The following is a 24,832-nucleotide window of genomic DNA, read 5'->3' as shown; positions in this document are numbered from 1 at the left end:
GGGCTTTCTGGATTATTATTTTCTTGTTGTCATTTTGCTTCATGTCATATCCTCTTTCACCCTCAATTTACTCCTATTTTGTGAAATTTCAGAGCTGTGAGGAATGAATGCATGCATTTTGCCGCTATGTGATTGAGGTGGAAGAACAGTCTCCTGAGAGCTTGAATTGCCAACAAGAAGGATTTCAGTACTGAAAGCTTTGAACTCCAGAGCTCTATTTCCCAGAGCAAAGCAGAAACATAATTCATCTAAACCTTGCAACATCCACCCATGTAAGGAAATGAATAATATTTTTCTTATCTTGTACAAGGGAGAATGGAGGTCCAACAAAAGTTTTGCTGTTGGGGTTTTTTTTTGCACATCAAAGTGGTGTAGAAAACTGGATTACAGATTTCTGCATTCCCTGATCTTATGACTCATCTGCTGGACTCTCTGCATCTCTCTGCCCAAGTCACCTAATTTTCTTTTCACTCACCTCTCTCAATTCAGTGAGCCAATTTCTACACTGCAACCTGACCACAGGTAGCTGTTCCCTTTCTATATCTGTGCCTCGGGCAATAACTTCATCCCAGCATAATGAGCACCTCATGGGAGTCTAGAGTGCTTGGAAACCATGTTGGGCCCTTTGAATATTACACAGGTAGCAATTTGTCTTTCTGTGCTTTTTGGCACAGAACAAGTTTCTCAAGTTTTATTTTTCCCCATTCTGCCAGAAAACAATGAGCCAACAAGTAACAAAAAAGATAAAAAAAAGAAATCACAACTGGAGCTGACACAAATGGACAGTAACTCAGTTTGAGTTTCCTGGATTCAGTGACAATAATGTCATCTCTGTGTCAACTTCCTTAGTCTAGCCAAGAAGAGAAACAACAACTCAACTGTCTTCATCTTGCCTGAAATAAATTGTTAAAGAATCCCCAGGTTTTGCTGAGGGGTTGCTTTACAAAGAGGTTAGGATAGACTTGAAAATTCCTGTGGTGATCAGGGAGGGAGCTACCCAGATGGAAGGAAAAGGGAAACTTGCAGCACACTCATGCCAAAGCAAAGAAGCTATGAATAACTCCTCATAAAAGCTGGGCAAGAAGACACAGACAAAAATGCCACATTTCTAAAAGTAGTCATGCATGGGTGTCATTCTTAGCCCTGTTCAGAAGCAATGCAGAAGGTGTGCACACCAACAGTAACCTCCACCTCATCACTATCCACTCTGCGTGTTTTTGTGATTCTTGTTTTTTTCCTGAGGAGCTGTGGACAGCTGGCAGGAGTGACATCCTCCATATGCAGAGCTTGTTACCTTGAGACTGCCAGACTGAAGTCTTGGCTACACACAGGATTGCATATGTTTGGCTAAACCTGTTTTGAACAGTTTACTTGAGAGGCATGAAGGCTGTGTGGTGCTTTTCTTCTGATTTGACTGTGCCTTTATTATATTTTAGTAAACTACTCAGGAACCAGGTGAGGTCATACTGAATTAGACCATTCCCACATTGAGATGTCTAACCCTATAGGATTTAAGCTGGATGCCACGATACAGTGCGCCAACGTATAAACCTCACTTTGGGTACCTCTGAGTTGTGCTGGGTTTTTTTTGCTACTTTTTATATATAGCAATGTTTGAAGAGGTTTTGGGTTTTTTTTAATCATAGATTCGTTTGAGTTGGAAGGGTTCTTAAAGATCATCTAATTCAAACCCTCTCTGCCATGAGCAGGGACACCTTCCACTAGACCAGGTTGCTCAAGGCCCCATCCAACCTGGTCTTGAACACCTCCAGGGAGGGGGCATCCAAAACTTCCCTGGGCAACCTGTTCCAGTGTCTCAACACCCTGACTGTAAAGAATTCCTTCCTAACATCCATTTTTAATCTATCCTCTTTCAACTTGAAGCCATTACCCCTGTTTCCATCACTACAAGACAACAAAGCTTGCCAAGAAAGCCTCAGTGAACTGAACATAAGTGAATCCAGTCCAGATTAGGAAAGACCAAACACACTTATTTGGTAAGGAGAAGTAAAGGCTAAGTGGGTATAAAATGATGGGTGGATGTATTCTATTGCCCTTTGCACATGTGCTCATCACTACAACCCTCTGGTTTGGCCCTCCTTCCAGCAACCTCAACAAGAAGAACCAGGACTGGCTGTGGGTGGGATGTACCCATGTGCTGCCAAAGACAAGCCCTTATGATGTATATGTGGCTTGCAAAACTCTCAGTGGTGTTTTCTGAATTGGAGAGGAAAGCAGTCTGTGGCGTGGCTAAACGAGCCCCTTTCCAGAAGACCCCTTAAAAAAAACCACTGTGGAGAAGAAGCAGTCTCACCCCTAGGATTGGTCAGGGTAGCATCAGTGCCTTTGCCTCCATCTCCGCAGCGGGTGTCATCGAACGGGAGGCACTGATCCCCGGTTCCAGCCAAGACCTCGGAGTTCTTCACGATGTCTTTCACTGATGTGGTCGACTTGATTTTATAGATACGTCTGCTGTTGGTGTCGGAGAGGTAGATGGAGCCGGTGATTGGATCTGTGGTCAAGTAATACTTATGAGCTGGGCTGTGGCTGAAAAACAAGGGTATGATGTTATTATTTTCTTGGATTATTTGCTTCCTTAAGTCAACAGGCAACGCAAGCACTTCAGAGAATAAAAATGCACAGGGCAGACAGACTGGGAAAGTGAAGCAGTACTGTGTTCAACAACATTAGTACAAGGAGTGCTACAGCAGGATCCTGAGCATGGAGAACAGCTACTAAAGGAAAGGGCTCACTAGTCTGAGCCAAAACCATGCTAGGAGCTACTACAGGTTGAGTCCCAGTGCCTCACTGTCCTTAATTTACTTAATACAGATACAGTCCTGAAACTGGTGTTAGTGCAGTGCCAGAAAGTGAAGGGAAAGCAGAGTGCACTAGGGACCGAAGGAAAAACAAAACCAAAACTAGACAAAAAAAATGAAATTAAAAAATCTACCCTCCCAATACCCAATACCAAAGCTCAAAAGCAGACTCCCAAGTAAAAAGCACTTGAATATATACTCTTCAAGATTACTTTATCAAGGCTTATCTAGTGCTCTTGCTGACTCCAGCAGAGGCTCTAGAGTCCTGACCTGCTCTCATGGAAGTTATCAGTCCTGCCACAGAATTCAGCTGGACCTCAACGAAGACAGAAACAAAATGGTCCTTGGAGTGATAAATTTTGCCCTAAAAAACTGTCTTTCAAGGATTCTATCTATAGTTTGGTATAGATACTAAACATTAACTTCTTTAAGAGTTTGCTATTAGTGTGTATTGAGCTGCATCTCTTCTAAGCCAGAAACCAAGAGATTAAACTTGTAGCATCTGCTGCCTGAACACAGGTCTCCTTCCTTCTAAGAAAGGCTAAGTAGTCATTAGAATAAGTATGAAGAAGTCTCTGCTTTACTCCAGAACATCTTAAAGCTGTCCAAACTCATCAGGTCCCAAGAATTCATAATAAACCTATAGGCCATAGGTCACAGTTTTGCACTTGGTGGAATTGTTCCAAGAGAAGCTGGTTAGAAACCCGAGTGTCAATCACAGGTGGCTCTCTCCCTCATAATAAGAAATATCCTCTCTCCTTCAACCTTTATGTTAGGAAAATTAACCCTTCTTCAGACACACAAAAACTACTGGATTAGTCTTTAGTGCTTTAAAAAAATATGAGTTGGTTCTTTGTGCAAATTTCTTAATACCTTGGTTAAAAAAATAAAAAAGAAGCCTTTCTGATTTATTCTGGAGTATCCCTTGTGATTTATCCTATTAAAATCTGAACAGATTTCACCTCCACAAATGACACTGATTCTCGCTAAATAAAATGCTTTGACCTTCAAGACAGCTCCGCCTGACAGTTGAGTCTCCATCTGTATTCCTTTCCACTGACAGCAGGCTGGTAGGGTATTATTTCATTTACCTGCCTGTCACTCACACTAAGCAAGTGGCTTCAACCCCAGTGGAAGAAGTTTCCTGTGGGAATCCATCATCCAGTTTGATCAGGGCCTTGCATTTTCTTCTGACTGTCCTAACAAAGCCCAGCTGAATGTCAGTCAGCTTTTGAGCTGCTCATAATCTCTCTTTTGCATGAGAAGTGGACAAGAGGAGAACATCTTTAATGGCACTTTGCAATTCTGTAATGTCTTTGCCTGGAAAGCACAGATAGCTTTCACCAAGCCTTACAGCAGGCCCTTTGCAGATGGGCAAAGGCAAATAATTTCCCCAAAGATGGAGAAAAATGGTGGCAGAACTGGAAGTTCCTGCTCCCCTCTCCCAGAACTATTGTTACAATTTACTTTTGGATTTCACAGCCTTGCTCTGGTGGATTTAACTATCGATTACAACTTTCTGCAGAACAGAGAGATCTTCAAACTATTTTATAATCCCGGTTGCTAGGTAGAATGAACACCAAAACAAATGATGCTTACTTTTAGCCATGGATCAGAGAACCAGGCAAAAGCAAAATATTCATCCAGCAGAAAAGCTGAACAGTACTTCCCACTGTCCTTTCAGGGTAGAGCTTTGGGCAGCTTCTGGCAACTTAAGTTTACTTTTATTAATGAGGCTATGCATATAGATGCTGGGGGAAAAAAAAGTAGGGGCAAGTTCAGTGTACACAATCATCACAAAATTAGTTCTAATTGGTTGAACTTTTAATCCCCTGCATAGCTGGATGCCACAGGGACACACACCTAAACCAGTACTTTTAAAGAGGCAGAGGTAGAAACTTATGTTGATTGAACTACCCATAGGAGTATAATAATGCATTGCTTAGGGACATAGTTCAGTGGTGACTTAGCAGTATTGGGTTAATGATTGGATTTAAAGGTCTCTTCCAACCAAAATGATTCTATAATTCTATTCTGTGTCTTGGGTCATGTAAAACCTTGAGTCACTTGAGTCTGGATTTCACCTGGTGAGCTGATAGTGAAACTCCTAAGACACACAATTACCTTTCTAAATCTAACGTTGTTTAACGGCATGGGAACACCCAACACAAAAGACATCTTTTCTTCTGCATGGCTCTTTGAGACCCATAGGAAGTGCTGTTCATTTTTACCAGCCAAACTTCTTATATTTACAAGCTTGGCTTATCATGGTCTCCCACACCTTGCTCCATACACAGAACTTTTGTGGGTGGAAGGCCTGCTGGGATGGTTTAGGCAATGGAGTATTTAACCTGGGATGCATTGGAGCATGGAAGGTAAACCACAAACTGTTAAAAACAGTCAAAGTGGAATTTACCTTCCTTGCCTCTGATAGCAGTTTTCACCACTGTCCTGGTTTCTGCTGGGATGGAGTTAATTTTCTTCCTGGTAGCTGGTATAGTGCTGTGTTTGGGATTCAGTATGAGAACAATGCTGATAACACACTGATGTTTCAGATGTTGCTAAGTAGTGTTTGTACTAAGTCAAGGACTTTACAGCTTCGCACACTGCCCTGCCAGTGAGTAGGCTGAAAGGGCACAAGAAGTTGGGAGGGGACACAGACAGGACAGCTGACACAAACTGGCCAAAGGCATATTCCATAACACATGATATCATGCCTCGTATATAAACTGGAGGAGAAACTGGCTGGGACTGGCTGATAGCTGCCTGAGGACTAGCTGAGCATTGGCCAGTGGGTGGTGAGCAATTGCACTGTGCATCACTTGGCTTTCTTGCGTTTTATTTCCCTCTCCTTTTGTTATCTTCCTTTTCATTATTACAAGTAATTTTTATTTCAATTATTAAACTGTTCTTATCTCAACCAACGAGTTTCACTTTTTTTTGATTCTCCTCCCCATCCTACCCAGGGGAGGAGTGAGCACATGCACTGGGAAGGTGTCATTCTCTGCCCTTGCATGAATTGCAGTACTATACACCGGAGCTCTTGTTTAACACTTTGAAATCATACAGGATGAGAGATGCTCAAGAAACCCCATACATTAGCAATGTAAAAGTTCCCAAACTGCTTCTCTTCCTCTGTGATGATCCATGATCACGGAGCTGGGAACACTGGGGCTCTGCTTTTTATTTAAAGCCACAATCAATAGGCAAATCCAAGTGGCAAATTGGACTGATCTGAACAAAAACTGAAATAAATCTGCCTGGGGCAAAGCAGAGAATTTCTTTTTCTTCCTTTCCCTTTCATCCTCTCTCATTGCTTAGTTAGGCAACAGAGCAAAACAAAAGACAGGAGTTTTCACTATTCAGAAGAGTCATTCTGTTATAGTATTTGCGGTCTTCGAATATTTATCCCCCATATTGACACTGCCACCACTAGAAAAGGGCTGTGGATGAAGAGCTGATTTCCCAATCAGGTCATTCCTTTTGCTATTAGGGCTTTGAAGAAGTAACCCTGAGGACTGTATTGCCTGAAGCAACAACCCAAAGTTGCAGGGATGGGGTAGGCTGGTCCCTGGCAAAGAGTAGAGACTTTATGTATTAGTGGGCATGGTGGTGTAGTCACTGGGAATGAGGACAGTTTCATAAGCAGTTGTTCTACAGGCCAAAGTGAAATGGATGTGATACTGCTTCCTTGTGTGCTTGTGATACAGCCATGTGCTGGAAAAGCACAGGGAAAAACTCAGGGTTCACACTGAGCCCAGCTGTTTGTGGGATGTCCTTAAACCAGGATGCTCATCCACCTGCCTTGTCCTTCTTGTCATTCTCATTAGTTGGACAGGATAGTGCCAGCTCTATTTGGGGAGCTCTGCAGATATGTTAGGAGACTCCTTATACATGGGCGTGGCACCTTTGTGGAGTCTCCTTCTCTGGATGCATTTCTGTGTGACCTGCTCTAGGTGATCCTGCCTTGGCAAGTGGGGTTGGACTTGGTGTTAGAGATCCCTTTCAATCCCTAACTTTCTGTGATTCTTCCAGTATTTAAAGGGAGCCTATAAGAAAGATGGGGAGAGTCATTTTAGCAGGACTTGTGAGTGGACAAGGGATGATGGTTTCAAACAAAGTAGGGGAGATTCAGACTGGCAAATAAGAAGACTTTTATTTATTTATTTATTTATTCATTTAGTTAGTTAGTTAGTTAATTTACGCTGAGGGATAGTAAAATACTGGCCCAGATTGCCCAAAGAAGTGGTAGATGCCCCTTCTCTGAAAACATTCCAGGTCAGGTTGGACAGGATTTTGAGCAACCTGATCTAGTTAAAGATGTCCCTGCTCATTGCAGAGGGGTTGGATTACATGACTTTTAAAGGTCCTTTCCAGTCCAAACTGTTCTACTATTCTCTGAGGAAAGAAAGGAATAAAAGGTTGGGGGATTGGGGGAATAGGTGGACAAGTGGCACTCATGTGGATTGCTTCTGTAGTGCTATGAGAGATACACAAGTTCTAAGAATAAGTTGGTACTATCCCCTTGGGACCAGAGCCTATGTTTTGGAGGAACCTCCTGTTCCAGCATAGAAAGCCAGGGTTTAAGAAATAAAGATGAGAAAAGGGAGATGGTTCCTGGTTTCAGTTTGTTACCTATAATGCATCAGCAGAGCAGATTCCACCTTTTCATGGTTTTTGTTCAAAGACAGAAGATTCATGTGACCAAGCTTTAGATGGCTACATAATAGATGCTGACACCTGAATTGGCTGCCTTAACTCCCTTTATAAGCAGTGGAGAGAAATAGCATTTTGGGGGGCACAATTTGTAAGGGTCATTTTCGACATTTTTCAACATGAACTACATCTCAGTTTCTCAAATGTAAGGGCATCTACAACCTCCATCCCTGGAAGTACTCAAGGCTAGGTTGCATGGGGTTTTGAGCACTGGAAGTTGTCCTTGCCCATGGCAGGGGGGATGATCTTTAAGGTTCCTTCCAACCCAAACCATTCTATAATTCTCCTCTAAGGGACAATTTCTGATAACTGTAACAGTATAGCTCTGGCTCCCACTGTGGTCAACAGATAGGAGAAGTTACAACACCAAAGTTAGTTACCCATAACAACTGAATAAAACCCTGAGGCTTCTTTGGATCTGATATCTCTGTTTAGAGACACGAAACCCCTTCTATGAAACTTTCTGTGCTAGCTGCCTCTTTACCCTCTGAGTCTTGCCGGCCACATGCATTTGCTGGTGACTAAAGAAGCACCAAATTCCTCCAGCCAGGCATTTTTTGTTCAGTGGGGCTGTGTTTCCATGACTCCATGCTAAGCACCCTGCAGCTCACAAACAAAGGATTTTATTATGGCTTGTGTGAAGTACTGCTCTTTTTTTTTCTTTCTTTTTTTTTTCCCTAGGTGACATTCAATAGATTAATACATAAGGAGGCTACACAGTGCAGGGAGCTGAATTTACACTTGGCCTTTTAGTGTTTTCCATTTGTCTGTGATGCCCAAAGCACTTCTAGTGTCACAGGCTGGATAATAAAACTTCACAGCAGTGCCATAAGCCAACCCAGGGACTGCAAAGGACTTTTAATCCGATCCTAGGGCAGTTTTCTGAGATACCTTTCTTTGCCACTAATTATAGATTTGTTTTTCTAAGGCATGAATGGGAAACAAGAAAGGAGGAATCTATCTAAGTGTGGCTAATATTTGCAAGACAAATGCCTCACTACCCTCCATGCTTCTGCAGTGAAAAGATAATGATAATTAACTGCAACTTATTATTGCCATGCTTGGAAAAAGTTGTTAGATTCTGTAAGCCCATCAAGACAGGCCTATACACAGTCATACTGGAAAAAGTTCCTATTAATCTATTACTGAGCGAGAAATGGGTGTAAACTTGGAAGGCATCACAACTGGGTGATGTGTTTTGGCTTAGCTAACATTCCCCATGTTGCCAAACAGCCGTTTTGGAGGTTGCAGAGCTAGACCTGGGCTACCTACACTGTCCTGTAGGGCCAAGCCTCTTAGTTGGTAGGTCCAGAATCTCTGGAGCTCAAGCTCATCACAGGCTACTTAGTGGGGATGAATTCTTTCTGCTCAAGTGAGGAAGCTGCTGGGTACACATTGCAGCTTTTCCAAACCACCAAGATTCAGTGGTGTGGATCTCACTCACCCTTTGCAACTGTTGCCTGTTTATGGTGTCAAACTTAAGACCTTCTGGAGCCCAAAGCACTGGAGATTTAGCTAAATCTACATCCACTCATTTCCCTATGAAGAGGCTTCCTAACAAGAAGTATTATGGGAAACGACACAGAGGAGCTGCTAACTCACATGAATGACTTCTCTCAGTGTAGTCACAGATGGGAATATTTGTTCCAGAGCTCCTCAATTACTTCTTCCCTCTTTGGTCCCCTTTGCCCTACCCTGTGCTGATGCAGGCATGTCTTAGTTTTCTTTTATTTCATTTCACTACTTAGACTTTAGGAATTGCCTAAAGGCTGAAGCCCTGGCAATCTTGTAAGGCTCTGGTGGCATCTGTGGCCAGTCCACACATCTTCACTCAGTTATTGCCTTCATATATAAAGCCTCTTCTTGTAACAGCTATTCAGCTGCTGACCTTCATTGTCAAAGCAGGTGTACCTTAGTGGCTGTGTATTTCTAGGACATTAAGGATACAATCTGGCTGTTCCAAAGAGAAATTAGTTTTTCTATTGCCTTCAAATGATGCGAAGGAGGAGCTAGGGGGCTGGAACTCAGCCTGATGAAGACAGTCAGTGCAGAGTTCTTGTGTACCAACCTCCTAGCCCTGCTAATAGTTGCTTTGGGCCAGTGTGCTGTACTGTGGATGCTCAGCCCTTCATTAATGTTCTGGCAATAACACAAAAAAAGTTTCTACTCCATTGTGTTTCCAGGCATGCAGATAAAATGAACATTTCTTGTTTCACACAGCCTCTACGAAGTCAAAGAAGCAGCAAATAAAAAGCACGTAGCAAGAAAAATCCCCAATCCCAAATGCAAAAAGAAAACCAAACACACATACAAAAAAATAAATTCCCAACTCTACAGTCTAAGCAACCAGGGAGAAGGATGGGAAACTTGTCAGAGCCAGAGAAGTCCCTGCAAACACAGACAGTGACAGGAGGTTGACATCTTCCTGAATGCAACTGATTGGATCAAACTCACTGAAATGCCAGTGCACCCAAGACAAATATTCTTAGTGACAAAGCTCCAATTTAGAAGCCTCTCTTTCATCTTATTTTCTTGTCATTACTCTTTCTCTTTTTTTATTGCACTTCCTGACCGAGGTTCTGAGTTGCTCTGCCTCCTGCCTGAGCCTGACATACTTTCACATATTGCGAGGGCTCTCTATGAATAGCTCAGGTTGACAAAAAGTTACAAAAACTTACTTCTCTGGGTGATCCTGGGGTACATATGGCCCTTCATTATGCTTGCTACACTCCCACAAACTCAAAAAGACCTTCTGACATATGAGAACTGTTTTTATATCATGCTACTCTAGTGACCTGTATCCTGATGCTGTCCTCATTTTACTTTCTTGCTTCATTCCCACCCATTTTTTCCTTCCACCCTCCTCCTCTTGTTACACTGCTTCTCATCTCTGTATTTCCCCTGCCTGCAGCTATAACAAACAGCTCATGCAGAAGTCTGTGCAACTGTGCTCTGTGATTAATGGCTCCCAGTTCCGATGACTGATTGCTTACGCCAGTTTTAATCACGCCAGCTTCATTTGCTATTGAATCATCTGGAAATGGCACTTGTGGCTCACTGTGTAACAACATGCAACAAGACAGGGAGCGGCATAAGAATTCTCTACTGGTTGGCTTACCTATGTCTGAAATCTTTATTTCTGACAGAAGACAGGAAAGCAGGGAATAGAAGAAAGAATGAGGTGTTAGCAGCTCAGTTCGATGCAATATTAGCAGATTGAAAACTTGACAGTAACTGTATCATACAATGCAATAATAAATAAAGACTTAGCTGGAATGACACTGATATATTTTATGTTGGATATTGCTTGGCAGTGAGCTCACTTATGTGCTGTTGCACATCGCACAGGAGGTGTGATCTCACCTGCTTGGAGTTATGCAAGAGAGAGGACCAGGCAGACTTTATCATTCAGAGCAGTCCTAAGTACATTTAGATGCAGATATCTTTAGAGGGTTTGTTTTTTTTCCACTCTCAAAGCAGTTACTTTTGATTTGCAAAGGCCACTTAGCGTTTGCACAGTTATGTGTGGCAGTTCATTGCCATAACCTAGTGAACTCTAGCCCAGAGGACTGAAATGATGCCAAGCTGGACATTTTTCAAGGGTCTAGTTACATACCCAGCTGCAGCTGCTTGTGACCCACAATGCACTTGCTTTCCCCTCTGCAACAGGACACTACACTCAAAACACATCCTCCTAAGCAAAACCCCAAAGCCAAATAGTCAGGGTGTTAATCTCCAAGGAGATGCCAATTTGAGAAGACACAAGCAAACTCCATTTAGTCCAAAAGCAATGGCTTTCCTCCACAGCTTTTGGTCAGCTAGCATCTGAACCCACTTACTTTATGGCACATCAGAGTGAAGAAACATTTATTAGATCCAGTAACCTAAGTGTTTGCACAGATGAAGCAGCAATCGTTCCAGCAGATTTAACTCTGGAGTAAATTTAACTCTGTGGCTCTACACAAAAGCCAGCAAGGCCACTCCATCAAGGCTCCCAATTTTCTCCTTTCCAATCAGGAAATACTCTGCAAAACCTCTGCTGGGCCTGGTATTTCCACTGACAATGAAACAGGGATCAGGTTTTCAAAATGGTACTTCTGGGAATGAGATATTAATCCCACTCAGTTGCAGTGGGATTTGGGCCCCCAAAACACCTAGGCTCTTCTGGAAATCTCACCTTTAGCCATTAAAATAACTTTCTGGCACTGGAAGAATATTACGTTCTTTAACATGGACCAGGCCTGGAGATTTATCTCAGCTTCCCACCTTACAAACATCAGAGATATTGAGTTCACATATATCATGTAGCAGAAGAACACGAAGCAGGTTCTTGCTTTTTTACTTAGAAGATACCTCAGTTGTTGTAGTTTGAGCTGGGTGCCCCCCTGGTGCATTCACTTCCTGTGTCCAGAAGTCCAGCCCAGAGGGATGGACACAGGAAATTGTGTATTTCCTACCATAATTCTTTGCACCACTATAAGATCCAGTGCGGAGTCTGGCACTTCTCTCTTTCCTTCCCTCTCCGAGACTTGGTAACTGGGGGAGAGATCTCCCGGCCATGGGCCTGACTGGGCCCAAGGCCACAGGGGGATGGGCAGTCTCAGGCCTGGCCAGCTGAGACTAGCCCAGCAGAGGGAGGGGGAAGAAGGAGCCCTGGGGGTTTTGCATGCACCCTCAGGTGGGGATGGGATCTTTCTTTGTCCCTGCGCTTTGGGTTTTCTGTAACATTCACTGCTTTCTATTTAAACTTTCATCACTTTTGCAATCCGTTTGCCTGAGTCGTTATTTCTGCCTGTGCTGGGGAGGGGACCTGCCCCAACCCATTACACTCAGTCCTCTGAGCCTGGACTGTAAACATCTCATTGTGGGCTTCCTAATTCAATGACTCCTGATTTCCTTGTTGTCCTGTGAGCATATCAAGACAGATGTTCGCTAAGTGCCAGCCTTATGATGGCTGTCTGGATTTTTCTTCTCATACACTATGATCTACAACAATGGTTCTGTGTGCCAAATTGGACCTTCAGGAAGGTCTAATGACTGGTCTGTAAATGAGGCACTAATGGGATCTTGCACCAATGTTTCTGCAGATCAGCTCTTTCATTTTCCCCTGTAGCCGTGCAGCACAAATAGAAATACAAGGTAATGGTGTATGGGATCTTGCTGCCCTGGGAAGCTAGCTAGTAAGCTCACACATGGCAGTCCTTACAGAAATGGAGCCTCGCTTTTGTCCTCAGCAGTCAGGACATCAAATCTGAATGGAGCAGAGAGGTTCTTACTTGATGGAAGATTCTCATTTTCAGGCCAGATCTTGAGAGGTAAATGGGAATGTGAACCTTCCTACTACAGTCACCTCACATCAACACCTCAGAAACTTAGGTCTGGCCCTTCAAGGAGAGAAGACTCATTCAGAAACACTCATTTAGCTCTAATGACATTCCTGGAGTGAGTCCTGTCTGGCCACGAAGGGTCCAGAATCAGGCCCTGATGCTTTGAAATGCTTAATTGTATTTGTTGTGGGAATTTCAGATGGAAAAAAATACCTCCAGTGAGGTCAATCTGAACTTCTGATTCAGTCAGAATCTGTTTAATTTTCTCATAACTTGTCACAAGTCTATACTTTTCTCTCTCCTTCCTTGTTTTTAATAGATGTTCCTTCCTCATCCTACACATTTCTCCTAATATATGCTTTTAACTCTGCTATTTAAGGTTAAAAGGAGCACTTTGCTCAGATGATCCATAGATACGCTTAGATGACCCATAGCTATGACCCATCTCTATGTTCACCTTGACACTGCTGTTCAGCTGGGGACTGAGGGACAGGTTTTGACATATTTGGTCTCAAAAAAACCCCCAAACAGCCCACAAACCAAACAAACTAGAAAATCCCTATCTGTGACTGCCTAGAGTGATCATCCTCTCTTAATTCTGACTCATCTGCTCTGATTAACCTCTAGATGTCATCATCAGTGCTGTGTCCATCCAAGTTTAGGTTTTAGCAAGTCTTGCTGGTCTGTTAATTTTAAGTCCTGCTGGTCTCTATCTACCCAAGAAGGAGACATCAACAGAGTATGGCTTAGCAGAACAAAAATGTGCCAGTGTTTTCAGTGTGTGATTCAGTGGTGGGGTCTGAGGGACCTCACTTGTTAGGCCTGTGTTTCTCTGGTGTAAATCAAAGTCAGCAGTGCTGCAGAAGAGGCAGATCTGGACAGCTATTCTGCTTTGCTCTGGTTTTCTTAAAGAGGTTTACTAATTTTCCTTCTGGGCACCAGAGATTTTTGCAGAACTTAAAGGCATAACTGTAATGGCCACACTCAGCACAGCGTACCTCAGCTCCAGAATGTTGGTGACATTGCCAGAGGGAAAGATCCTTCGGATGTAGTTGAAATCTCCAACGTAAAGACTTCCATCAGACCCACATGTTAGGGCAACAGGAGCCAGGAGTTTGTTGCCATCTGCAAGACCATTGCAGCTCGGACAAGAAATGCTCCGTCTGCGGCCATTGCCCATGATGCTTCCAATTACAGGTGGCTGCTGGGAAATAAACTGGTTCTCCCCATTTCCTTTATGTAGGATGCCTAGAGAGAGTAAACAGCAATATGGAAATCAAAGAGAGACACAAGGAAATTGAGACCAAAGGAAGCCCATACTGGCTGGGGAATTTGTCAAGTAGCAAGGAGGGCTCATCATCTTTCATAGCATTGCTTTGTGGTGGTTTCCAATGGGGAGTCTCCTATCTGAAGTATTTTTTATAGACAATTCCTGCAGAACAGAACTATGTAGGGAGAAGACTGGCATTACCTTTGAATAAAATACAATTTTCACTGTCTCCTGAATTTTCACCTGTCTTTTCTGTCCCTCCTTGTCCTGTTAAATCTGCAGTCTACCAGGTAAAAAAAGAAATTACATAGTTCATGGAAAAATAAGGGACAGGAAGACCATGATGTATTCTCTAGAGAAGTGTTTCATCTGCAAAGCTTGAAAGGAGCTCTGCTTATGTTCCCCAGAAGTGTAGTGTTTTCAGCAGTGACACAGGCTGAATTAGATGTTTGCTCCCATACCACTGCTATCACCCAGAGGGACGCAGTGCTTCCATCTTTTGAATGTGTTCTGATCAGCTTTCAAGCTTCCCTGTCTGAAAGAACACAGAAGGTTTGATGTAAACCTACAGAAAAATATCTTCATTTTGAGGCTAATGGGGCACTGGAATAGGCTGCCCAGAGAGGTTGTGGAGTCTTCTTCTCTGCAGGCATTCAAACTCCACCTAGATGCTCTTGTGTGATTTACTCTAGATGATTAAGCTTTAGCAAGGAGGTTGGACCAGATGATCTTCAGAGGACCCATCACAGCTCCTACCATTCTGTGGTTCTGTGCTGCAGTCTTGAGCAGACTTAAAGGTCTGTGGCACATTCCATTTTCTCTTATGACTTATAAAGCCTCTTGCTTCTGCCAGTATGTTTCAGAATATCTTCCTTGTTAATACTCTTTTATTAAGATACTACTAAGTTAGACCTGATGATGTTCAACTACTCCAGTGATGGCCAGCAGTTTTTGCATTTACATACACCAAATTGCCTCTACGTGTAGGTTACTTGAAATAATTTGCTAGTAAAAAACTAAGGAAAGTACATATGTTGGTTTGGTTTCTTTCCTTTTCTTCAATTCTTAGCAGTAAGCAGCAACAGGGCCTTGCAACACTGCATTATTCTTTTGATGTGTTATGGACAACCTACCACTTTGTATGTTGAGGGCATGGTGTTTGTCCAGGGACCATCCTCCAAGTTTGGAAGCGTCAATTTCATAACCCTGAAGCACAGCTGTCCTCTTCTCCCACAGGATCAAGTCAGGACAAGATTCATATTCGTAACCTACTGACACTGTGAAAAAGAGAATAAAAAAAAGATGCCAATAGATTAGTAACTCAGGGATGCACAGTCAGCACACACAGTTTCAGCTGAGCAGAGGTAAGAGCATTTCTACAGGCAGCTGCCAATTCTGTTTCAAATATCACCAGCATCATCGTAAGTTGGAGTTGTAGTATTGTTCTCTTTAAAGGCCATCTTGCATTTAAAAAGGTCAACAGAGTTGTAGATGTTGGGCAAATGTGCTAAATATTTTAAAGGCATTGTTTTAAAGACATATTTTAAAACAACGAGTATTGGAAAGCGTAAACCACTGCAGGAATCCTACATGGAAGTATTTCAGGCCTACCTACTACCTTTAATCAAGCACTTAATGTCAGGAACTTGCTAAAAATCATGTCCTTTCTTGGAAAGTAAAGACAAACATAAATGAGGCAAGGAGCAGACCCAGCAGTGTTAGACCAGGTTGACCTGTGGTGATTGTTAATGTCAAAAGGCTTTGCTTGCCATGATGTCTCTAATCAGAGCTTTTCAGGAGTAACTCTGCTGAACACATTGGACTTACTTAAAATGATGTCAGGAGAAGGTAAAACACAATGTTGACAGAATAATGACTCTTTTATGATTTCCTCAGAAGAAGCAGGACCAGTTTTCAATGGTCTGCTTTTCTTCTGCCCTACCTGATCTTTTCAGTGCTAACAGCTGAAGCAGAGCAGAACTAAAAATGAAAAGCAATTACACAGATCACTTTTTTTTTTTACTAGATAAAAATAAAGGCCTGATCTTACAAGTTCCCAAGGCTCCTTGGAAAGTGCTGTGTGAACTCAGGATCCCTCACCAAATACAGCCTTTTGCAGAATCAGACAGTATCAGAAGAAGATACAGTTTAGGAAATGAAGGCTTGATACTTTCCATTCTACTTACCACCACTAGAGGTAAGAATCATTGAAAACCTCAGTGCTGATGTGCTCAGATTTGCTCTGGGGCTGCAAAGTTGCATCATGGAGCACCTCAGAACCTACTGCTGATCTAGCATCTTAAAGAGCATGTAAAGATAGTCTTTCAGGATATGCTACCAGGATACATTTCTCTTTGGGGACTCAAACCTGCATAAGGCTCAGCAGGTTGTGTCATCCATCATGCTCAAGGCAGCTGAACCTCAGTGAGAGGAAGGCACCCATTCTTCCTCCAAGAAAACAAGGCACCTACAGCACCTCTAAAGAGGTCTATCTTCAGTTGGGCTGTGAAGCATCAGCAATCCCCATTTTGTCAATGTGAGATCTATTTGCTAATTTGTAGTCTCCCTCATTTTGCTGATATAATTTCCTTGGCAGCCTGAAGGGTTTAGTCTAGACTCTGTTGAAGACCTGTAACTGGATGCCTTCTGGTTGTGATCACAGAGCTGCATCACCTCTGCTCAATAAACACTCAAAACACCCCCTTTCTGTCAGCACCATCAACCAAGGATCCCTGGGTGAGGTCTGGGATGGCAGCAAGAAGGGGAATGAAGCATGTCTCTGCATATATCTGCAGCACAACATCCTGCCCCACCATGGGCTTCAGCTTCTGTCCCTGTAGAGAGGGTGTCATGGGTCACAATGCTTGCTGCTGGTAGTGTGGCACAGTGAGTATGCAGAACCTTCCTATTCTTGTAGCTCCTGACAGTCTTTTGCAGTTTGGGATGGCATTCTTCAATAGGTAATGAAGGGGAAACTAAGATTAGAGCAATCAAGAAGGTCAGGCACAAGGAGGAGTGGAGACCAGGGCTCTGTTCTAGGGATTTCTTTCAAAGCAGTGCTGACAGCTTTTGGCTACAGGCAAGAGGCAGCCAAATGCCTCTAGCCCCAGTTCATTCCTTCTGTATGAATCTGATTGTAGCAGCTCAGGATGTGTGTGCTGGGCCATGAGCCAGAGAACAGCTAAGTACTCATCTGCTGGGGAAATGTGTGCTGCCTGAACAGCTGGGCCCAGTCCTCCCAAAGGAAACAGCAGCGAACCAGCAGGGACTATCTTATGAGTTAGCAGTTGGACCATACTGATCTAGGACAAGGCCTGTGCATTACCACTTAGCTGCTTCTATAAAGAGACAGAAGCCCTGGGGTCACTTACCAAAGGCTTCTGAGAGCCCATACACCTTCTGGCTGTAGACGTCTGTCTTATCCCAGATGAAATAATAGGAAAGGTCTGGAGCAGCTGCAAACCACTTTCTGAAGAGGCGTCCCTCGACGGCCACCATGAGGTGGACTTTCATGAGGTTGAAAGGGATGGTGGGGTGGGTCATGCTGATCCTCAGGACTGATTTGTAGCCAGCTGTGCGACTGCTCAGGTAACTCACTTTTATTTTACTGCCGGAAACGTTAATCTCCTCCTGTAGAGCCTGTGGAAAAGCAATCCAGGAGGTGTTAAATCAGCAGCCAGCAGACAGGAAAAGGCAGGGAAGCTGTAATTTATCAAACACACCTTTATAAAACCTCTGGTAGACATGTCTAGAAAAAGCACACCTAGTAGGCACCGAGCATGATGATATATGTAATTTATAGGGTCAGTTGTGGCAGCCAAAGAATACCCCCCTCTTTCTCCATATCTGTTACATGGAAAAACGGGAGACCAAAATATCACATTGTCCCTATGAGGACAGGCTGAGAGAGCTGGAGTTCAGCCCGAGGAAAAGAAGGCTCCTTATTGCAGCCTTTCAATACTGAATGGGGGCCTACAGAAAAGGTGAGGAGGGACTATTCATCAGGGGGCATAGTGACAGTGCAAGGGGTAACAGTTTCAAACTAAAAGAGGAGAGATTTAGATTAGTTGTCAGGAAGAAATTCTTTACTGTGTAGATGGTAAGATAAACAGCACAAGTTGCCCAGACAGGTTGTGGATGCCCCATCCCTGGAAATGTTCAACCCCAGGCTGGATGGGACTCAGAGCAACCTGGTCTAGTGGAAGGTGTCTCTGCCCATGGCAGGAGGTGTGGAACTAGATGATCTTTTAAGGTCCATTCCAACCTAAACTACTCTGTGATTGTATGATTCCAGGACTAAAGTCAGTATTTACATGGGACTCCCTGTTAGAAGGAGTCCCAATACCCTTAGTGAAAGGAGCTTGGGTTCTGAAATTATTCCAGCCCACCCATTTAGAGGCTAATTTCTATCTTTTATCTTGGTAGAGTTTGTGGGGTTAATGTCTCAGTTACTTTTTCGCAGTAAAACATCAAGCCCTACTTGGCTTCTATCGTTAGGGATGTTCCCTCACCCTGATCATAACCTGCCATTCTCTTTATGTCATTAGATACAAACTTGAATATAGAAGTTTTCACCTCAACATGAGGAGAAACTTCTTCATAGTTAGGGTGAAGGAGCACTGGAACAGGCTGCCCAGGGGGATTGTGGAGTCTTCTGTTTTGGAGACTTTCAAAACCCACCTGGATGCATTCCTGTGCAGACTACCCTATGTGATCCTGCTTGGGCAGGGGGGGTGGACTTGGATGATCTCTGGAGGTCCCTTCCAACCTCTAACATTCTGTGATTCTGTGATACTCATCTCTCCTTTGAAGCTGCTCCTCTCCTACCTCATGTCTGAATATCCTTCTCCAGACTTTTTTTTTCCTGTCCCCTGGTTCTTATTTTCTGATCTCATATTTCTTCCTACTTACCCTGGTCCTTGCTTAAAATTCCTTGCCCTCTTACTTGTGTGATGAAGCTCTTGGCCTGACCTACCACCAGTAATGCCTTTTCTTTCTCTTGCATTTTCCCTTCCTTCTCCACATTCCTGTTTCCTAGGTGAATTGTTTTGTTTTCTCCTCCACCCATGAATGTGGGTACTTCTGACTGAAATGGTTATGTCACGGGTGCCCACTCCAGTACAAAATTTCACCAAAGAATTATGAAACATCATGGAATGTTTCATTTGCCTCTGCTCTGCTTTCAGGACAAACAAGTCTCAGTAAGGATGGGATTTTCGGCTAATTTGCCTGCTAAAGTATAAACAGATCTTAAAATGTCTTTCTATTTTTATTTTTTTTGTTGGAAAAATGCAAGGGGAAGTGATGCAACATACATCCCTGCTGACCCTGCCTCCAAAAAATACTGATAAAGAAGGGCATTTCTATCTTAAGTCTCAGGAGAAAAACAAATATTAGTTATAATTTTACAGAAAATTTCCCTCTTCAGTTAGCACTCAACATGCACATGGTCAGCACAGGCTAGTAACCTTTGGCAAAGTTTGACAGATGAAGGTAGAAGCTTAGCAGCAAGCTGGAAAACTTAGTCTGATAATGGGATGTGTCAGAAGGTCACAGCTGGCACTGTTCTCTCCTGTGTCACTTCTGAAATACTTCAGGGTGCTGGACTCTAAAGGAGCTGTGAAAACACCTCCCTGGCAGTAATCAGCTTTCATAATATTAAAGGCATGGAGAGTTGAAGAGAACCACCCGTCAAGAAGAGATCACAGGTGTCCAAGGCCAATGGCATCCCAGCTTGTATCAGAAATAGTGTGGCCAGCGGGACTAGGGCAGTGATCATTGCCCCTGTACTTGGCACTGCTGAGGCCATACCTCAAATACGGGGTTCAGTTTTGGACCCTTCACTACAAGGACATCAAGGTGCTGGAGTGTGTCTAGAGAAGGGCAATGAAGTTGGTGAAGGGACTAGAAACAAGTCTGAGGAACAGCTCAGGGAACTGCAGTTGTTAGTCTTGAGAAGAAGCGGCTGAGGGGAGACCTTTTTGCTCTTTACAACTCCCTGAAAGGAGGTTGTAACAAGGTGGAGGTTGGTCTGTCCTCACAAGGAACAAATAACAGGACAAGAGGAAATGGCCTCAAGGGGAGGATTAGATTGGACAATAGGGGGAAAACTGTTGCACAGAAGAGTTGTCAAGCCCTGGAACAGGCTGTCCAGGGAAATGTTGGAGTCTGGGTCCGTGGGGGATTTCAAAGTGGTGTTGATGTAGTGCTGAGGGACATGGTTTACTGGTGACATGGTTTACTGGGATAATGGTGGAATTTGATAATCATGAAAGGTTCCTTCCAACCAAAACAATTTTATGACTCTATGATCCTGGGGTGTCCTCCAAATTAAGTGGCTTCTACAACTCAATTCCTATGGTACCTCCTAAACTAACTTCACTGGCGTGACCAGGTTTTGTGGTTAGTGTTAACAGTAACAACTAGTCCTGGCACCTGAAAGACCTCTTCTAAGTTATTTTCTAAGGCCCAACACTGCTCTGAGTGATGACTTACAGCCTCTGAGCATGGCAGCACTTGACAAACAGACACAGCCAGAAGTTAAAGTGCTGTTCCACTGTGCTTATAAATATTTACTTTCTCTAATGCAGCCTTTTCAATTTACATATCTCAGTTCTTGGGAGGCTGAGAAATGATAGATCTGGGAAAACTCAGGAATTTAAAAATATATTTTATGAGCTCAGCAACAAGCTGGGCTGGGACCAGGCTCAATCAGAGACCAGCTGAGACAAGCTGCAGTAAAGGTGGTCCCTTGTATCAAATCTGTCTCCATAAGTAACCCCTCTAGAAAAAAGCCAGGCAGAAATAATTGTCACAGAGGTACTATTTGCAGTGTCTGGTTCAAATCCCTGTCAGAAATTATTATTTCTCTCTGTTGTGATCTGTCTCTGCTGTCCACCATTCCAGAGAAAGGGTCGGCACAGTGGTGCTGAGGCACTGAGCAGCACAGGGGGCTGTGTTTAAAGGTGCCTGCTTGAAGAGGGGGTTCAAAAGGTAATTCAGGTGATCTGCAATGCATTTTGTAGTTTGTAAGCAGTGATAAACTAGGAACAAAGAAGGGCCTTGGAGTGGGGGAGTATAAGCCAATAAAATGTTGACAGGAGAAGAAGGGAAAAAATAAGCTTTAAAATAGCCTGAACTCACCAAAAGTAATGACATCTGAATTGTGCCCTTAATTCTATTCCATAATTGCTGTTTGGCCCAGATAAATTCATATGCTGTGTCCTTGTGGAAGACTTGAGCTCTTAGAGTTTATCAAAGCCTGACCAATATTATAATCTGCTCTTTAAAATGGTTCAGCTACCCGGCTGGTCAGGCAGAAGAGCTGTTTTTTTCAGGCTTATGCAGGCTTTTCACTTCTGTGTTCCCTTAGCTTCTGGGTGTTGATCTATGCTTGTGTAAGTCGCAATTCTTCCACTCCTTGCATGAGATGATGGAGGAAATCTTGTTTCTGTGTGCTGGGTTACACACTTCTCTTACAGCTACTCTTCCAGCAGACATGACAAGGAACAATCACCTTATTTTTTAACGTGATGCTCAGAAGGAATTCTGAGAAAGTCTCATAGAATGGTTGGAAGGGATTTTACGTTCGTCTAGTTCCAATCCCCTTGCCATAGGCAGGGACATCCTCCACTAGACCAGATTGCTCAAGGCCCTGTCAAACCTGGCCTTGAACACCTCCAGAGAGGAGGCATCCCCAGCTTTCTTGTAGGCTCCTTTCAGGTACTGGAAAAGAATTTAGGGTTTGATTCAGAGGACTTAACATAGACATCAAGTGCTTTTGAGATCTTCTATACGATCCAAAACTTCTGCAAAGGGCTAACAGATCTGACATGGACCTTCCTGAGATCCCTGCCCTTTTGAAGCTACAGCTGGAGGCCTGAGGGGACACTTCAGGGCATTTTAAGTAGCACCAAATCTATCTCTAGGAACCTGAATAAAACACTTAAAATGTATTATTTAGTCTTTTTAATGCATCCAGGTAGTGGACACTGCATCTATTTGTTGGAACTCATGAGGTTTCTATCTGCCCACTTGTTGAAATCTCTTTCCCAGCCCTGCCATCCACTTGTCACCTCCTCCCAGCTGCGTGCTCATGCCTTTTACATTTAACATTTCTCTACTGAGAACTGTACATTATAAAATGCAGCTGCAGAAACTGACAGCTTGGTTATTTTTTAAGTACCACCAGCACAGGAATGAGAAGGAATCCATTTATGAACTGAAGTATGCTCAGGACTCTGTTATATATCAGATTTACCATGTATACTCCTGCGCTAAAACTCTGTAAACCTTCAGCTGTCAAAATCTGAGGTGGAATACTGTTTAAACAGGTTTTAGCTCAAACATTTGACATGTTGGGCAAAATACTGTTCATCATGTATGGAATTCATGTTACCTAAACTTACGAACCTAACAGTTAGGAGTCTTCTCTGAACTAATCTTCTAGGTCTTTCCATGGCAAACAAGTAGAGGCAGGCTCTTCACAATGTTGGTGTTGGCGTGTAAACTTAAGAATAGAATAGAATAGAATAGAATAGAATAGAATAGAATAGAATAGAATAGAATAGAATAGAATAGAATAAACCAGGTTGGAAGAGACCTTCGAGATCATCATGTCCAACCCATCATCCAACACCACCCAATCAACTAAACCATGGAACCAAGCATCCTGTCAAGCCTCGCCCTGAACACCCCCAACGACGGCGACCCCACCACCTCCTCAGGCAGCCCATTCCAGTGGGCAATCACTCTCTCTGTGTAAAATTTCCTCCTAACCTCCAGCCTAAACCTCCCCTGACACAGCCTGAGACTGTGCCCTCTTGTTCTGGTACTGGTTGCCTGGGAGAAGAGACCAACCTCCGCCTCACTACAACCCCCCTTCAGGTAGTTGTAGAGAGCAATAAGGTCACCCCTGAGTCTCCTCTCCAGACTAAGCAACCCCAGCTCCCTCAGTCTCTCCTCATAGGGCTTGTGCTCCAAGCCCCTCACCAACCTTGTTGCCCTTTTCTGGACACACTCCAGCAAGTCAACATCCTTCCTAAACTGAGGGGCCCAGAACTGGACACAGGACTCAAGGTGCAGCCTAACCAGTGCAGTGTACAGGGGGAGAATGACCTCCCTGCTCCTGCTGGCCACACTGTTCCTGATGCAGGCCAGGATGCCATTGGCCCTTCTGGCTGCCTGGGCACACTGCAGGCTCATGTTCAGCCTACCATCAACCAGCACCCCCAGGTCCCTTTCCACCTGACTGCTCTAAGAGTTTTATACTATTCCATTTTAAGGCATCCAAATCTAGTGTAGATATGGAAGTGCGTGCAAGTGAGGTAGGCATGTAAACATCAATTATAGTCAGTGAAGATCTAAACAGTATCGTCAGTGGGAAGCAGGTGCCTTCAAGATGGTCAGCTTAATTGATCTGTAGGTTCCACTGACAGTATTGATTAGATTTCTGTCAGGTTTAATGGGAGCTTGGGCATCTAGCACACATCCAGATGACTGCATGTGAGCACCTTATTTAGGTGCCATAATCTCAAAACGAGTCCCACTTAGATCTTAATTAGATTCCATACCTGCAAGGTGTCTAGTGTGATTTGGGATGTCCAGGTTCTGTGATGTTCACAAGGGATCACAGGATGTTAGGGGTTGGAAGGGACCTCTGATGATCTTCAAGTCCAACCCCACTGCCAGAGCAGGACCATACAATCTAGCACAGGTGACACAGGAACACATCCAGATGGGTCTTGAAAGCCTCCAGAAAAGGAGACTCCACAACCTCTCTGGGGAGCCTGTTCCAGTGCTCTGTGACCCTTACAGTAAAGAAGTTCATCCTCATGTTGAGGTGGAACTGCCTGTGCTGTAGTTTACATCCATTGCCCCCTGTCCTATCAAAGGGCACAAGTGGGAAGAGGCTGTCCCTTCCTTCCTGACACTCAGCCCTCAGACATTTATATACATTTATTAGATCCCCTCTCAGTCTTCTCCTCTTCAGACTAAACAGCCCCAGGTCTCTCAGCCTTTCCTCATCAGGCAGTGCTCCAGTCCCTTAATCATCCTTGTAGCCCTCCACTGGACTCTCTCAAGTAGATCCCTGTCCCTCTTGAACTGGGGAGCCCAGAACTGTATTGGGGTTGGCAGATAGAATGCAGGGCACTGATAGGGTGATTATTCCAGGCTGGTAGTTGGAGGCCCATCAGGATTTATGCAGAACATTTCAATGGCACCAAACATCTACAGCATGGTTGGTGAAACACTGGCATAGGTTGTCCACAGAGGTTCTAGATGACCTATTCTTGGAAATATTCCAAGTCATATTGAACGGGCTCTGAGCAACTTGCTCTAGTCTAAGATGTCCCTGCTTACAGCAGGGGGGTTGGACAAGATATCCTTTAAAGTTCCCTTCCAGCCCTAACCATTCTATGATCTATAGTCAAGAAACTGTATCAAACCATTGCTTATGATCTATATCCCTGGCTCCTTTCACAGTGCACAGACACATGCTCTTACTGAAGAGGAGTTTTAGAATGCTTTAGTTCAATTATACATAATAAACACAAATTAATGAGTATCCTACCAAATAATGAGTGAGATTACAATTATACTTGCACTGTTGCACTATTTGCTTCTTTCCCAGCCAGCACTGAATGTTATCTTTCATGGCGCTTGTTGGTTTAGGATAAAAGATGTGAAAACTGAACAAA

At 43.6% G+C, this 24,832-nt stretch overlaps 1 protein-coding gene across 1 annotated transcript in view; it reads right to left on the bottom strand.

The window, feature by feature from the left end:
* The window catches only part of TENM4 (teneurin transmembrane protein 4), a 901,855-nt gene that overhangs the window by 75,463 nt on the left and 801,560 nt on the right, over positions 1 to 24,832 (bottom strand). Inside the window, exons 23-27 of the mRNA XM_054164697.1 lie at positions 17,504 to 17,771; positions 15,266 to 15,409; positions 13,861 to 14,110; positions 10,654 to 10,674; positions 2,315 to 2,547 (exon numbers count right to left, since the gene is read on the bottom strand). Of these exons, the coding sequence (XP_054020672.1) occupies positions 2,315 to 2,547; positions 10,654 to 10,674; positions 13,861 to 14,110; positions 15,266 to 15,409; positions 17,504 to 17,771 (916 nt within the window). The remainder of the gene's footprint in view (positions 1 to 2,314; positions 2,548 to 10,653; positions 10,675 to 13,860; positions 14,111 to 15,265; positions 15,410 to 17,503; positions 17,772 to 24,832) is intronic.

This window comes from Dryobates pubescens, chromosome 10 (genome assembly GCF_014839835.1).
Source record: "Dryobates pubescens isolate bDryPub1 chromosome 10, bDryPub1.pri, whole genome shotgun sequence".
NCBI lineage: Eukaryota > Metazoa > Chordata > Aves > Piciformes > Picidae > Dryobates > Dryobates pubescens.
The sequence above is the reverse complement of the archived record's forward strand: the minus strand, read 5'-3'. Positions and strand labels throughout refer to the sequence as shown.